Source organism: Pongo pygmaeus, chromosome Y, assembly GCF_028885625.2.
Source record: "Pongo pygmaeus isolate AG05252 chromosome Y, NHGRI_mPonPyg2-v2.0_pri, whole genome shotgun sequence".
NCBI lineage: Eukaryota > Metazoa > Chordata > Mammalia > Primates > Hominidae > Pongo > Pongo pygmaeus.
The window spans coordinates 14629520-14644067 of record NC_072397.2 but is presented as its reverse complement, the minus strand read 5'-3'; the positions used below and the strand labels follow the sequence as shown (position 1 = coordinate 14644067).

The window sequence follows — 14548 nt, the reverse complement described above, 5'->3', positions numbered from 1 at the left end:
GACCTCAGGTGCTCCCACAAACCAAGCTTTTTCCTCCACAGCTTTCTTTTTATGTCAAAAAACCGCAAGTCCAGGCCGGGCGTGGTGGCTCTCGCCTGTAATTTCCACATTTTGGGAAGCCGAGGTTGGTGGGTCACTTGAGGTCAGGAGTTCGACACCAGCCTAGGCAACATGGCAAAAACCTGTCTCTACCAAAAATAGAAGAAGTAGCCAGGCCTAGTGGCACATTCCTGTGGTCGAGCTACTTGGGATGCTGAGGCAGGAGAACCGCCTGAACCTGGGAGGCAGAGGTTGTAGTAAGCTAAGATCAGACTACTGCACTCCAGCCTGGATGACACAGCGAGACCATGTGTCAAAAAAGAAAAAAAACAAAGCAACTCCACTCGTCCAGTCGCTTAGGTAAAAAGTACTGTAGTTGGCTGGGCATGATGGCTAACGCCTGTATTCCCAGCACTTTGGACTTTGGAAGGCTGAGACGGGCAGATCACCTGAGATCAGCAGTTGGAGACCAGTCTGGCCAACATGGTGAAGCCTGGCCTCTACTAAAAATACAAAACATTAGCTGGGCATGGTGACGAATGCTTGTAATCCCAGCTAGTCGAGAGGGGGAACCTGGGAGGCAGAGGATGTGGTGAATGGAGATGATGCCACTGCACTCCTGCCTGGGCTACACAGCGAGTGTACCCTGTGAGAAACAAAGGTGAACAGAAGAAAAGTTCTTTATTTAAATATCTAGTACATTAATTTTCAAGTTGTTGTAGAAACATTTCTCTTTAAACTCCTATTGTAATGTCACTTTTCCTGCTACTCACAAATTTAATCTGTAATATTTGCAGTATCGTGAAGTTCTAAGTACATTTAAATTCCTATTATGATAATCCATGGATTGCTGAGAAATAGTGGTTTTAATTTTGTTGTTCAATTTCCACTTAATTTTATTTCAACTTGTGTTAACTCAATTGAAAATTCTTTAGTAGTTTTTTAAATCTCATATCAAGACTTTTATTCACATCAATTGCTGTATAAATGCTCCCACCTTGAAGAACACTCTCTTATAGCCTGCTTCCCTACGACAGTCTTGACTGGTTGCCCTCCAGGCCTGTTTCAATTGTCTCATTCTAGGACTTACATTCACTACCCTTTTAAGAATTTATCTTTCTCTTTTCTTGTGTGTCCTGTTTTCTGCATTTCACATCTTTATCTTTCTTGGTTTACTTCTTCTTTTTGGTAGGAAAAAATCTCTAGTAATTTCTTGAGGAAAGGTTCACCTGGAGACAAAATTTTCGAGTTCTCATATGTCTGAAAAATGTTATGTTTTCTCCTTGTACATTTGATTTTAGTCTATTTGGAAATAAAAACATATGTCAGAAATCAGTTTCTTTTAGAATTTTCAAATCAGAACTCCATAATCCATTGCCTTCTGCTTTATAGCGGTAGTGTTGAGATTTTTTTTTTTTTTTTTAATTTGACATGGAGTTTCGCTCCTGTTGCACAGGCTGGAGTACAATGGCAGGATCTCAGCTCATCGCAACCTGCACCTCCTGGATTGAAGTGATTCTCCTGCCTCAGCCTCCCCAGTAGCTGGGATTACAGGTAGGCGCCACCATGCCTGGACAATTCTGTGTTTTTAGTAGAGATGGGGTTTCTCCATGTTGGTCAGGCTGGTCTCAAACTCCTGACATCAGGTCATTCGCCTGCCTTGGCCTCCCAAAGTGCACCTCGGCCTCCCAAACTGCGCCTTGGCCTCCCACAGTGCTGGGATTACATGCATGAGCCACCATGCCTGGCCAGTGTTGAAAATTTCTAAATCATCTGGTTCCTCATCCTTTGTTCGTGACCTATTTTTACCTCTCTGGAAACTTACACCATTTTCTCTTTGTTCTCAGTGTTCTCAAATTGTACATTGATGTATCTTGACACGAGTCTGCTTTCATCGATTTTCATGCTATTTTGCTAGGTGTTCGCCTTTTAATCTGTAAATAAGCATCCTTATGTTCTGAGACTTTTTAATTATTTGTCAACAATTTATCCCCCTTTGTTTTACTTATTTATTTCACTTCTATAATTCATATAAATAAAATAATTGGAAAAAATTATCTTGGAGAAGCAGATACCATCACACTGATTCTGTCTGTGTTAACCTATCATACCTGAAGGTTGTCATATTTTATTAAGCAGAAATGTTGTATTTCTTGGTATTCACATTACAACCTGAAGATGGGCAATGACTGTCAAAATTTTAAATGTATGGGTAATAGTTAGAAGATGCAAGCACTGTATCCTCCAGAATTTTAGCATATGAAAATTGCTAATTTTAAATTCCAGGCACATTGATTTAAGCTTCAACATTCTCCCAGCTAAAATGAATCCATTTGTGCTAAGTTCTGTGATCAAAGGTGAATAAGACATTGTTTCTGCCTTCAGTGATAGCTGAGTCCAAAGGGAGACAAATAGAAATGATGTAAAAAGAGAGATAAGTAGTTCATGCGCAGTGGCTCACCAGCACTTTGGGAGGGCAAGGAGGGAGGATCATGAGGTCCGGAGATTGAGGCCATCCTGACTAACAAGGTAAAACCCTGTCTCTACAAAAAATTAGCCAGCCTTGGTGGCACACACCTGTAGTCCCAACTTCTTGGGAGGCTGAGGCAGGACAATTGCTTGAACCCGGGAGACGGAGGTTGCAGTGAACGGAGATCATGCCACTATACTCCAGCATAGGCAACAGAGTGAGACTCTGTTTCAAGAAAAAAAAGACATAAAGTGCTATAAAAACTGAGAAAAGGGACAGAATATCTGTGACAGATAATTTGTTTGGGTCAGTTGGAAATGAGGAGGTCTCAGTGTATGCTTTTACTGTTTCACGTTTGATTATGGGCAGAAACAAATGAATCTTAATATTTATGGGGTCACAGACACTTTTTAAAGGTGATGAAATCTATGGTGATTCTTTCCATAAAAATCTATGTAACATACATCTATATTTTACTTAGAAACTCAGAATGTGCACCATCAAGTGCTCTGGATAGAGTAGAATGAGTAGTAGTATTTAAGGCAGACAAGATGGGAAGGGGAATCCAAACACAGGAAATGCCCTGTGCGAGAGCCTGGACACAAAAAAGCTCGTACATTATTGGAATCAAACTGAGTATAACATAATTCAGGGTGACTGGAGCATAGCTGGAAGATGAACCAATCATGGCGTAAGATGAAAACAGAAGGCCAGGCACGGTGGCTCACTCCTGCAATCCTACATTTTGGGAGGCACTGGCGGGCAGATCACCTAAAGTCAAAATTTGAAGACCACCCTGGGTAAAATGGCAGAAGCCCATCTCTAATGAAAATACAAACATTATCCACGCATGGTGTGGGGGTGACTGTAATCGTAGCTACTCAGGAGGCTGAGGCAGGAGAATCGGTTAAACCTGAATGGCAGAGGTTGCAGTGATCTGACATCGCACCACTTAACCATTAAACACCAGCCTGGAAGAAAGATTGAAACTCCATCTCAAAATAAATAAATAAATAAATAAATAAATAAAAAATTTAGAAAGGCCGGGAGCGGTAGCTTCTGCATATAATCCCAGCAATTTTGGAGGCTGAAGTGGGCAGATCACTAGGAGTTGGGATTTCAAGATCAGCCTGACCAACTGGGAGAAATCCCATCTCTACTAAAAAAAAAAAAAAAAAAAGTACAAAATAAGCCCAGCACGATGGCGAGTGCCTGTAATCCCAGCTACTTGGGAGGCTGAGGCAGGAGAATCGCTTGAATCCAGGAGGTGGAGTTTGCGGTGAGCTGAGATCGCGCCATGGCACTCCAGCCTGGGCAACAAGAGCGAAACTCTACCTCAAAAATAAACACACAAAAATGAAACTAGAAGATAAGTATATATCCAGGGATAAAGCATGAAGTATCTCCAATGTCACTCATGCACTTTGTTTACTCAGAGACAACACCAGGATTGATTAAAATTATGCACATCATGTCAACCCTTTTCTAAATGTTAACAAATGTCACTGGAACAGCTAGTACCCATGGAATAGGATGTAACATTCTGACTGCAGGCTTTCACTTGCATTCCCTACAGGTGTTGAGTGTGGAGTGTTCAAACCTCAAGCTTATAGATTCATGAAGGAAAAATTATGTGCATTGAAAATTGAGAACAACTATGTTAAGAACAATATTCCATGAAAGTAAGTTCCTATGTACTCATCTGCTCTTAATTGTATTACACTGTTCTCATGCAGAATGATACAAGTAACAATTATTATTGTTATTACTATTATTAGTATTATGAAATGGAGTCTAGCTCGGTAGTCCATACTGGAGCGCACTGCTGCGAACTCAGCTCACTGAAACCTCCGACTCCTGGGTTCAAGGGATTCTCCTGCTTCAGCCTCCCATGTAGCTGGGATTGCAGGCACCCACCAAAACACCTAAGTAATTTTTATATTTTCAGTAGGGACGTGGTTTCACTGCATTGGCCAGGCTGGTCTTGAACTCCTGACTTCCTGAACCACCCACCTTGGACTCCCAACGTGCTGGGATTACAAGTGTGAGCCACCGCACCCAGCCAAAATTAATATTTTGAAATATTTAGAAATATATGTTCTCGGGCACAGTGGCTCAAGTCTGTGATCCCATGACTTTGGGAGGCCGAGGTGGGTGGACCACTTGAACTGAGGAGTTGGAGACTAGCTTGAAAATATGGTGAAACCCTGTCTCTACAAAAGATACAAAAAATTAGCCAGGACTGGAGGTGTGTGCCTGTGTTCCCAGCTACTGAAGAAGCTAAGGTGAGAGGATTGTTCAGGAGGATCACTTGAGCTCAGGAGGATGAAGCTGCAGTGCGCAGAGATTGAGCTTCTGCACTCCAGTCCAGTCTGGGCAAGAAAGTGAGGTTCTGTCTCTTGTACGTAGGGGTGTGTGCGTGTGTGTGTGTGTGTGTGTGTGTGTGTGTGTGTGTGTATACACATATGCCTGTATATGTATACACACACTCATATATACATATATAAGAAAGAGTGAAACTCCCTCATACACACACACAGACACACACACACATACAAACACGCACACAAACATATATTCTTGGCCACCTTAATTCCTCTATAATGGAATTCTGAACAGCATGCTTAAGGGTCAATACCAGGGCCTGCAGGCAGATAGCCTGTGCCAGAACTGTTCAGAGTGGGTTTTTTCACATTATACAGTTTCATCTTCTGAGTACACTTCCTGATCCTATTGTTCCCTTCATATCTTGCATATCTTTCTGGGGAAAAGACCACATGCAGCAATACCTTTTTTTTTTTTTTTTTTTTTTGCTAAGTGTTTTCTTATTATTTGGAGGAGTTTTTAGTCGAAAAATTTCTAAGGACGAAACTTTTCGTCTTTTGGCTCAGGAAACTGCAGGCACCAGTTGCACAACAATATTTAAGAGTAGCACAGATAATAAGTCATATCCATTGCCTTAAACAAAATGTACAGAATTCGGTATTTTTAGTTACACGCGAACACTATATAGGGTTTGCAATTGATCATTTTTATATTCTATATTCTATTTGATACTGAACATAGAGCGTCAAGAATTGGGGCACACAATGATTTTTCAGTAAATATGCATAGAGTGCTGTAAATATTGAGATTGGAAAACATACCATGTTTCTGCCCTCATCATGTTCTCATTCTATTAAATGTTGTAATAACACAACTTTGAGTCATAAATCTTTCAAAAGAGAAGTACACACAAAAAAGAGCTAGACAAATACGTGGGACATTATGATCATTTAGAGCTTGTATCAGTTACAGCCAGGTCTTCAAGGCCCATAAATGCCAGGATAGAAAGTTTAGAACAAACTGTCTACACAAAGGCAAGTTTTTGTTGCTGTTGTTGTTTTTTCATAGGAAAATAATATCAGAGTTTCACAAAGGTTATAAGACTAACTGCAATATATAGGATGGGTTGAAGATCAGCAAGAGAAGACCGAAGGTGAGTTCTGAGTTTTATTAAATGCTTAAACTAACATATGATGGTGGCCTGGGTAAAGAAAGTTGAAGCAAGGACTGGAAGAAAGAGACAGGTGCAAGAATCATTGTAAAGATAAAGTCCACAAGTCTTGGCATGAGTTTTCAAATTGAGGCTAGTAAAAAATATTGTGGGATTCTTGCCATTCATCTATCCATCAAATTATTCAATGCAACTTTATTAAGATTCTAGATTATTATTAATCTTTATCATTATTCAAGATTATTAAGGTGTATTACTCATTGAATAATAAATATTGCATGCATGTTTATTACTATGCAAAAAGCACTGTGCTGGGTTCTGGAGGTACAGCAATGAATATGGGGTTAATGGTCCCCAACTTCATGAAGCTTTACATAGAGGGAGAGACAGATAATAAATAAAAGACACAAGCAGTCGTAAATGTTGTGAAGGAAATTTTGGGACGCGGAAAGAGAGTAACAGATAGTAGTGACGGTTGGTATAACAGACAGAACTACTGTACATTGGGCACTAAGTGAAGCTTTCTCCAGGGAAGTCTTATGTGATATATCTGAAAGAGCAGCCATTGATAAAGAGGGAAAAAAACAGCTGCCAACCCTCTAAAATAGGAGAATTTTGGCCTAGCTCTGTGTTTGAAGAACAGAGAGTTGCTAATGTGCAGAATAAAGCTGAGAATTTGAGTAAGAGGAAAATGGTAAAGTAACCAGTGGTTTTAATAGTACAGATGGGAATGCTGTCCTTGATAAAAGTAGTTCCAGTGGAATGAGACCAAAACCCAATTGAACTGAACTGAAAAGCCAGTGGGAAGAAATGAGGGAAGTGGGTACAGCGTGCTTAGTGGAGAAAAGTAATGAAGGGGTAGGTGTCAGGGGAGTAAACAACGGGAAAAATTCTAATTTATAAAAGCAATCTAAGAATTTAGATCACAGCTGTATATGTATACTGAGGTGGTAGAGAGGGAGAGATTAACGTACATGAGAAAATAAAATTGACAGCAGTGGATTGCGGTTTCTAGCACCTACAGTTCACTCTCACTTTGCCTGTGAGTTGGATAAATGTCTGAAAGCTGATTGTTTTTCAAAGTTGGTTTCTATTTGGGAAAGAAGGGAGTAGGGAACAACATGACATTGTAAACTGCAAAGCAAAATAAGGATATAGAGTACATAGAGGAAGAAAGAGCTCGGGCACTAGAAGATCTTGTTCCTCAAACCACATGCTGCCTACTTTGTAGTCTAGCTTGACACGTGAGCCCTACTCCAGTTTCCAAAAGAACAATGATTGTTTCATTTAATCGGACCAAGGGCACTTGACACATCCCACCATATACATCTGTCATTTCAAAGAAGAAAGAGTATTTTAGAACTACAAATAGAAATAATGTAACATTAAGATGAAAATCAAATAACAAATCTAGCTTCGTTGAAAATCTGTCTATACTGATATCTTATTATTTTTTTTAATTCTGCCAAGGATTAGTGAACATATTCTCCCAGTCTTTTGTCTGTATGTTAAAACTTGCTAAACACCTCAAGTCTCGCATAAGAACTACAATGGAAAATGGATCAGTCAGGAGTTCTTCCATACAATTATCAATAAATTATATTTCTTCATACTGAAATTTGTTTTTTCATTATTGTAAGAAATTAACTTTTATATTAATAGTAGGTGATGTAACAAAGCAGGTCTTTAAGGAGATAACTGACACTGGATTTCCATGCCATTACTCAGGTGGCCCTTATTTGCCAGCCAGGTTCCCTCCCTGGACACACACTGAAGGTCCCCAACCATTTTGCGATCTCTTCACATTCCCAGCTCCTGAGGAAGCTCCAAAATACCTGTCCATGAAGAAAATAGAACATTTCCGCACACTGGATCCCAGTGTGGTCCTCCAGATTCCCTGTGAGGTGGACTATCTTGTATGGGAAGGCAGGGCACTGGGAGGGAGGATGTCAGAGACGATAACACATGTCAGGGCAGCCCAGGGTCATGGAAACAGAACAAGACAGTCCTGGGAGAAACATTCTAAAACGGCATAGACCTAGGTGGGCCTCAGGTGGACATCTGCGTGGAGAGGGAGAGGGCCCTGGTTGAGCTCAAAATGAGCCCCAGGTGGTAGCAGATCTTAGGGCAGGGCATGGAGCTGGCAAGTGATGATGAGACAGCTATCCCTTAAGCCCTGCTTCTCACCCACTGACTTTAGCCACATATGCATCCTAGTGGCTTAACGTTCCCCAATCCTGACATGTGGGTGTTATAATTTCCTGATGGGCCTTTCTCCCCCAAACCATGGATTGCCTGGGATTGCTCACTGCAGTCTCCTCCATGATCCTTGGGTTCTCCATGAGGGGCACAGATCCAGGACTCAAAGGCCTCTGAGTTGCCAATCCTTGGTTGCTCGCCTGGCCTCCTCTCTGTTCTGTCTCTAATGCTGTCCTTCCCTCCATGGGATAGAACTGCAAAGCATTGAGCCATAGGCCCTGGCTGATGATCTAGGGGACTGCAGAAGCAAGTCCAGGGGAGTTCAGGTCACAGCTTAAAGCCAGTTCCCCGGAGACCAAGGAATGACCAGCGAAGTCCTTTCCCAGGATGCCCCACGGCGAACCCCACCTCAGCAATCCTGCCAAAACCCGGGCAGTCTTATTCAGCCAAACAACCTCCACCTCCACCTCAGCCATGATGTCTTTCATATGATAAGCTCAGCCGTTGTGTCTTCCAATATGATAAGGTCAGGTAGGAGGTGTACTGCCTGCAGCTGGAGGCTTGACCTTCATGATCCCAGAACCACTGGACTGCAGTGGAATGAGACACTCTGTACCCTGCAGGGAGAGGAGTCAGGAAGGTTCATGCCAGACCTCACCTCCCACACACCAGCTGCCCTACCATGCTGGGAGGCATTCCTTACCGAGGATGCCAACACAGTACTCCTTAATGATGACTTCACTGTCGAAATAGAGATTGTGACGACATGAAATCTTCATCCCGCCGCCGGTAACCGGGATCGCTGAGGTCCTCCACCTGCCTGATCAAGGAGAAAGAGAATGGATTCAATACGACCATCTTATCTAGCTGGGCTGTAGTGAACCACGAGTTTCCACTTTCCAGTTCTCCCACTGAGACAACCCTGGTCCCCAGGGGGACCACAGACTGACTCAGAAACTGGACCCCTCCCACCGACCCAGGCTCCCCAGCCTGACCTACAAATCCATCATGTAGCAAAGCAGGACTTCATCATGGTTTCCGGCCCAGGCCGACATCTCGTGTGCCAAACAACCTACCTCTGGTCAGGAAGCCTCCAGATGATTGGGTGGGCAAGTCTCGTGACGCCCTGCAGTTTTGCAAGAGCACAGAGACTGTGGAGCAGGGCTATCTCCCAGACATTTGGCCTGTCACCGTCCGTTGTTGGTCCTGTGTCTCTGTCTGGCGAGGAGGCAACGGCACAGCTATGGTGGTTTGTGGAGTGGGTGGACCCCGGCCAAGACGGCCTGGGCTGACAAGAGCGGAGAGGAAGAAGAAGTGGGCAGGTGGTTGCAGCTGAGGAGCGGAGGGGCGGGGTGGCACGGGGTGGTGTGAGGCGGCTGCTTCTCCGGGTTCATGAGCTGCAGGAGGCCTTTGTGTGCTGAGTGCCGGACCTGCTCTGCTGATGTCCGGGTGTGTGCTGTCTTCTCATCCTAGTCTCCCTGAGGGGTGGGCCTGCCCACTTGAGGGAAGTCCTGTAGTAAGAAACGGCGGCAGAGTTGTGCCTGGCGCTCCCCATGGGAATTGCGTGGGTGCAAAGGAGGTTATATAGACTCAAGGCCTACACCCCTTTGGGTTCGGCGCCGGCAGGGGGAAGAAAGCCTATCTGGGGAGCTGGTGCCTGCCTTGAGGTGGTCGGCAGCCCCATGCACCGCGAACCCGTCTTAAGCACCTTGTGTTTCTGGGCTGAGCCTGTTGGAAACGGGCACCGAGAGCATGGGGTGGTTGAATGGCTGGCAATGGCAAAGAGACTGCCCGTCCTCCAGGGACGTTCCCAGGGAAACGTGCCCTTCGACTTTCTGCTGCGCGGGAAGGGACCTTGGCGCCGCGATTCTCCCTTGTGAGTGCTGTGCTTGGCTCCCCTTGCCTACCACGTGTTCCCAGGGCTGCTACAAGCAAGCTGCAAGGATATGGCTCTGGCCCAAAAGGCGGAGATGCCCTGTGGCCTGGGGCACTCACGGAGCCCAGCTCCAAGTGAAGGACCTCCAGCGAGTCCATTGACGGCACAGGTGTTCTTGGTCCAGGGCCAGGCTGTGCCCGCTGGCCCTCCTTCTGCCACATCACGTCGGTCTCCTCCTCAACCACCACCTCCACCTCAGCCATTATGTCTTCCACCATCAGCACCGCCTCCTCTTCCAAGGCCGCCTCCTTGCTCTGTACTCCGGCCGTCCTCAACAGCAGAGCCTCCAGCCTGAACACGGTGCCGTCCTGTGTGCTCCCACAGATCCCGGCCTGCGCAGCCCAGCCCAACCTCCGCACCCCTAGGCTCTTGGGGACCGATCCCCCACAGACACCCTCCCTAAAAACCCACGGGCATCGCCCTGCTGAGAACCTAGTCCCACACCCACGTGGACCCAGGTTTCCTGAGGAGCTCCGCTGGACCCGCAGATCCTGCAATGGCCACAGGGCTCGGCTCCCCCGCAGGCTCAACTGTGCACAGGAGCTCAGGAGCCAGAGGCCCAGGCCCTGGGCCTGCAGAGCACCACCAGCAGGCACCGCAGCCACTGCAGCGGGTGCGGGAGCCTCTGGGTCGGCAAGGCATTGCAAAACACCGTGCGCGCAAGTCATCAATGGCCAACCCTGGCGGCCGGCCTCTGGTGTGCCCAGGGCATAGGACAAGAGGCCCTTTGGAATGCTCCTTGGACTGCAGCATCCTCAGGGAGGAAGCATGGTACGCAGAGCCTGTATTTGCCTCGACCTGCGATAGTGTGTGCCGGGGTTCTGGCCTCTACAACAGATCAATTTCACCTTAGCACAAGGAGGCGACTTTCCTCCCACGTGCCCGGCCCGACTCACTTCCCCTAGGCCGCCCCTGTCAACCTGGCCCCAGCAACCAGAGAGAGTTCTCTGGATCTGCAGTATTGCTTCCGTACCATCCAGCTGGCCTGCCTAACGAAGAGAGATGTTTCATGTGTTCATGACACATAGAGATTTTCATGGCTTGCCACACTCAGGATGTCAGGACACAGGGCTGCCGTGCCCACAATTCCAAATGCCACGCAGCCCGTCTGTCCCAGGATGCCGAGCTACCGGGCACAAGCTCCAAGGGCTTCTCGGAGGAGGTTTGGGGAGAGGAGTTGGCGTTAGGGGGAGTTGGAGATGCAGGCCCACCAGTGGCTGTGCCGCCCAGGGAGACGCCCACCGCCCTCCCATTCATTGGCCAGCATGGGAGGAAGGCGGTCGCAGCGCGGCTCCCCACGCTCTTCCCGCGCAGTCCATTAGGGGGCGCCCGGGAGCCCCGCGCATGCGCACTGAGGGCCCGCTGACCCACTGGGTGCAATAAAGGCTGCGGCCGGGTTCGTGTGGCTCGGTTCGGGCAGCATAGGCCTTGCTCAGTGGGAGTGCGGAGGAGGGCACCGTCTTCAGGATGGAGGCTGTACAGGAGGGGGCGGCCGGGGTGGAGAGTGAGCAGGTGGCTTTGGGGGAGGAGGCGGTGCTGGTGTTGGATGACATAATGGCGGAGGTGGAGGTGGTGGCCCAGGAGGAGGGCCTCGTGGAGCCGCAGGAGGAGGCCCAGCGGGCACAGCCTGGCCCTGGGCCCATGACCCCAGAGTCTGCACTGGAGGAGCTGCTGGCCGTTCAGGTGGAGCTGGGGCCGGTTAATGCCCAAGCCAGGAAGGCCTTTTCTCGGCAGAGGGAAAAGATGGAGCGGAGGCGCAAGGCCCACCTAGACTGCAGAGGCGCGGTCATCCAGAGCGTCCCTGGCTTCTGGGCCAATGTTGTATCCTTCTCAGTGTTTCTTCTGCCTTTCTGGTGGAGAGGTGCTCTCGGGGAAGTGTAAGTAACTTATGGGCAGCTTGGCATCGATGTGACGCCACCTTTGGGGAACAAAGGTGAGTTGCCCCGGACAAATGTGGCTAGGGAAAACTGCAGCAGGCGTGGGTACTATTTTCCTGCGTGCGGCAGAGAAACCCTTGGTGATGCCGAGCAGCAGACGTTTGGGGCATGTTTTTGAAGAACAGAAGCGAGTTCAGACCAGAATAGGTTTTTGTGTGCATCAAGCTATTTTTAAGGCAGTGTGATTGCTCCCCCTTTCTAGTCCGATCTGGGACTGGGCGTCTTCGGCTATAAGCAGGTTCTGCCACTCCTCAGACACCAGCAAGTCTCTGCAAATCGCACCTCCGCATGTCAGTGCAGTCAGCCTCAGAATTATACACCCTCTGTGAAGCCAAGGGGCCTTATTTTAGGGGTAGGGGGAGGCGAAAGGAGGTCATACGTGGAAGCAGATCTGAGAAATCCCCTACCCCAGCCTCTGGGTGCTCTTAGGCCTTCTTCCCTGTTGCTCCTAGCTTCTCCTTCCACCGCATGTAAAGGCTCTTTGACCTAAATCAGATTGCAAACCACCCCCAGATGTCAGCCCTGATCACTGACCAAGATGAAGACATGCTGAGCTACATGATCAACTTGGAGGTGAGGACAGCAAGACTGAGGCTAGAGGGTTTAGTGGGGGAGGGTAAGGGAAATAATTGGTTCCTGTGAGCAACAGTTGGCACCTCACCCAAAAAGGTATTTAAACTTTCTCCACCTTGTCCTGACAGGTGGAAGAAGTGAAGCATCCCGTTCATCTCTGCAGGATCATGTTGTTCTTTCGGAGTAACCCCTACTTCCAGAATAAAGTGATTACCAAGGAATATCTGGTGAACATCACAGGTGACAGGTGGCTCCCAGGATGGGTAGTGGAAGGAAGATGGTGGGTGGATCATTGCCAACGTGATCCAGTCCCCTTCCCACAAAACTTTCTGTCTCTGTAGAATACAGGGCTTCTCATTCCACTCCAATTCAGTGGTATCCAGATTATGAAGTTGAGGCCTGTCGCCGCAGACACCACAACAGCAGCCTTAACTTCTTCAACTGGTTTTCTGACCACAACTTCGCAGGATCTAATAGGATTGCTGAGGTGGGTCCTCACTGGGAAACATCAGCAATGACCCTGGTGTGTTCCCACCTGTTTGGGTCACCAGTCTGAGCCCTGATGAGGCGTTTGCCGATTGATTCCCCTGACAGATCCTATGTAAGGACCTGTGGCGCAATCCCCTGCCGTACTACAAGAGGATGAAGCCACCTGAAGAGGGAACAGAGATTTCAGGTGAGCCGTTCAGTTGGAACTGGAGCTGTTTGATGCCCACTATGAGGGGGTTGACACACCTGCCTATTCAGGGAGCCTGGACGCTCGTTTCAGAAATGTAGAAATTGAGGCTGCTTTCCTATATGTAGAAATTCCTTGAGAGGACGAGAGAGAGTGACAGAATCCAGGACATTCATGGCATTGGGCTGAAAAAGGCAGATTAGAGACTGCACTGCAAGGCAGGTTATAGCTGTGAGTCTTAAGCCCAGGGGAGCATAGTCCATTTCCAGAATCACTGAGAAGTGAAGCTGAAAATCATTCACTTCAATCTGTAGCCCTTGATTCCATGGCCGTCAACCCCAGCGGCAGTCATCCTACCTACTCCATGAGATTGGGCTCCCTGAATGTGCCTCCTGGTCATCCCTGTCCTAGACCGCAAAGGATTGTTTAGATTGATGGATTTCCTTGAGCTATTGCCGCATCAGATTTCTGTGTGCTTTTAGTGTACAATGCATCTTGTTAGCTGACTCCCCTCACAGAGAGTACTGGGAATGGGGCAGGTATTGCGGAGAACAGTTTGTAACCCATGGTAGGAGGAAGTTTAAGAGATCACAAATGGGGAAGGGATATCCTTTTCTCAGCGGGCCCTGCAATTAAAACATTTCAAAGTATGGCTGAGAGAAATGCGTTTTGACATGCGTTTGTGTTTCTCTAGGGGACTCCCAGATGTTGAGTTGACTGTGAGGGAGCATCGGACCTTACTTAAAACAGCAGAACTCCTAAAAAGTTACTACCGTATGCAGGATGTCAGTACTCAGCATGGTCTTATGCCCAGGAAGTAAAGGAAAAACCGACCCAGTCACAAAAAAATCAGACAGGAAAAGGGGGTAAACTTGGATTGTATGGAATGCCAAATAAATATTCTCAAGAATGTTTGACTGTGTGTGTGTGTGTTTGTTTCTGTGTGTGTGTGTACGTTTATCCCCTGGATTTGGGTGTCATATTGAATTGATCAATCAATATGCTTTATTTTCTTCATGGAACTGACCCGTCTGTGTTGGAGCTGGGCCTCTAAAATTGTGGAGTGAATGGGTGTGGAATGTGTTGGGATTCTTCCTACAGGACAGAGTTGGGGAGGTCAAAGCAAAAGACAGCTTAGTTGGAAACTTACTTTGTCCTATGGAAGCAGAAGTAGTTCAAGGAAAGGGGTTAAGGTTTCCACAGCCCAGTTTGCTGGGACCTC

The 14548-nt window shown here is 47.0% G+C and overlaps 1 protein-coding gene across 1 annotated transcript; it reads left to right on the top strand.

Moving 5' to 3' along the window:
• The first annotated feature begins 11454 nt into the window (after window positions 1–11454).
• Window positions 11455–14241, top strand: LOC129025826 (testis-specific Y-encoded protein 3-like). The gene is made up of 6 exons (XM_054473392.2): window positions 11455–11961; window positions 12573–12650; window positions 12779–12890; window positions 12992–13137; window positions 13245–13326; window positions 14021–14241. The coding sequence occupies exons 1-6, from the start codon at window positions 11608–11610 to the stop codon at window positions 14041–14043; spliced, it is 795 nt and encodes a 264-aa protein (XP_054329367.1). The 5' UTR covers window positions 11455–11607; the 3' UTR covers window positions 14044–14241.
• Window positions 14242–14548: the final 307 nt, after the last annotated feature.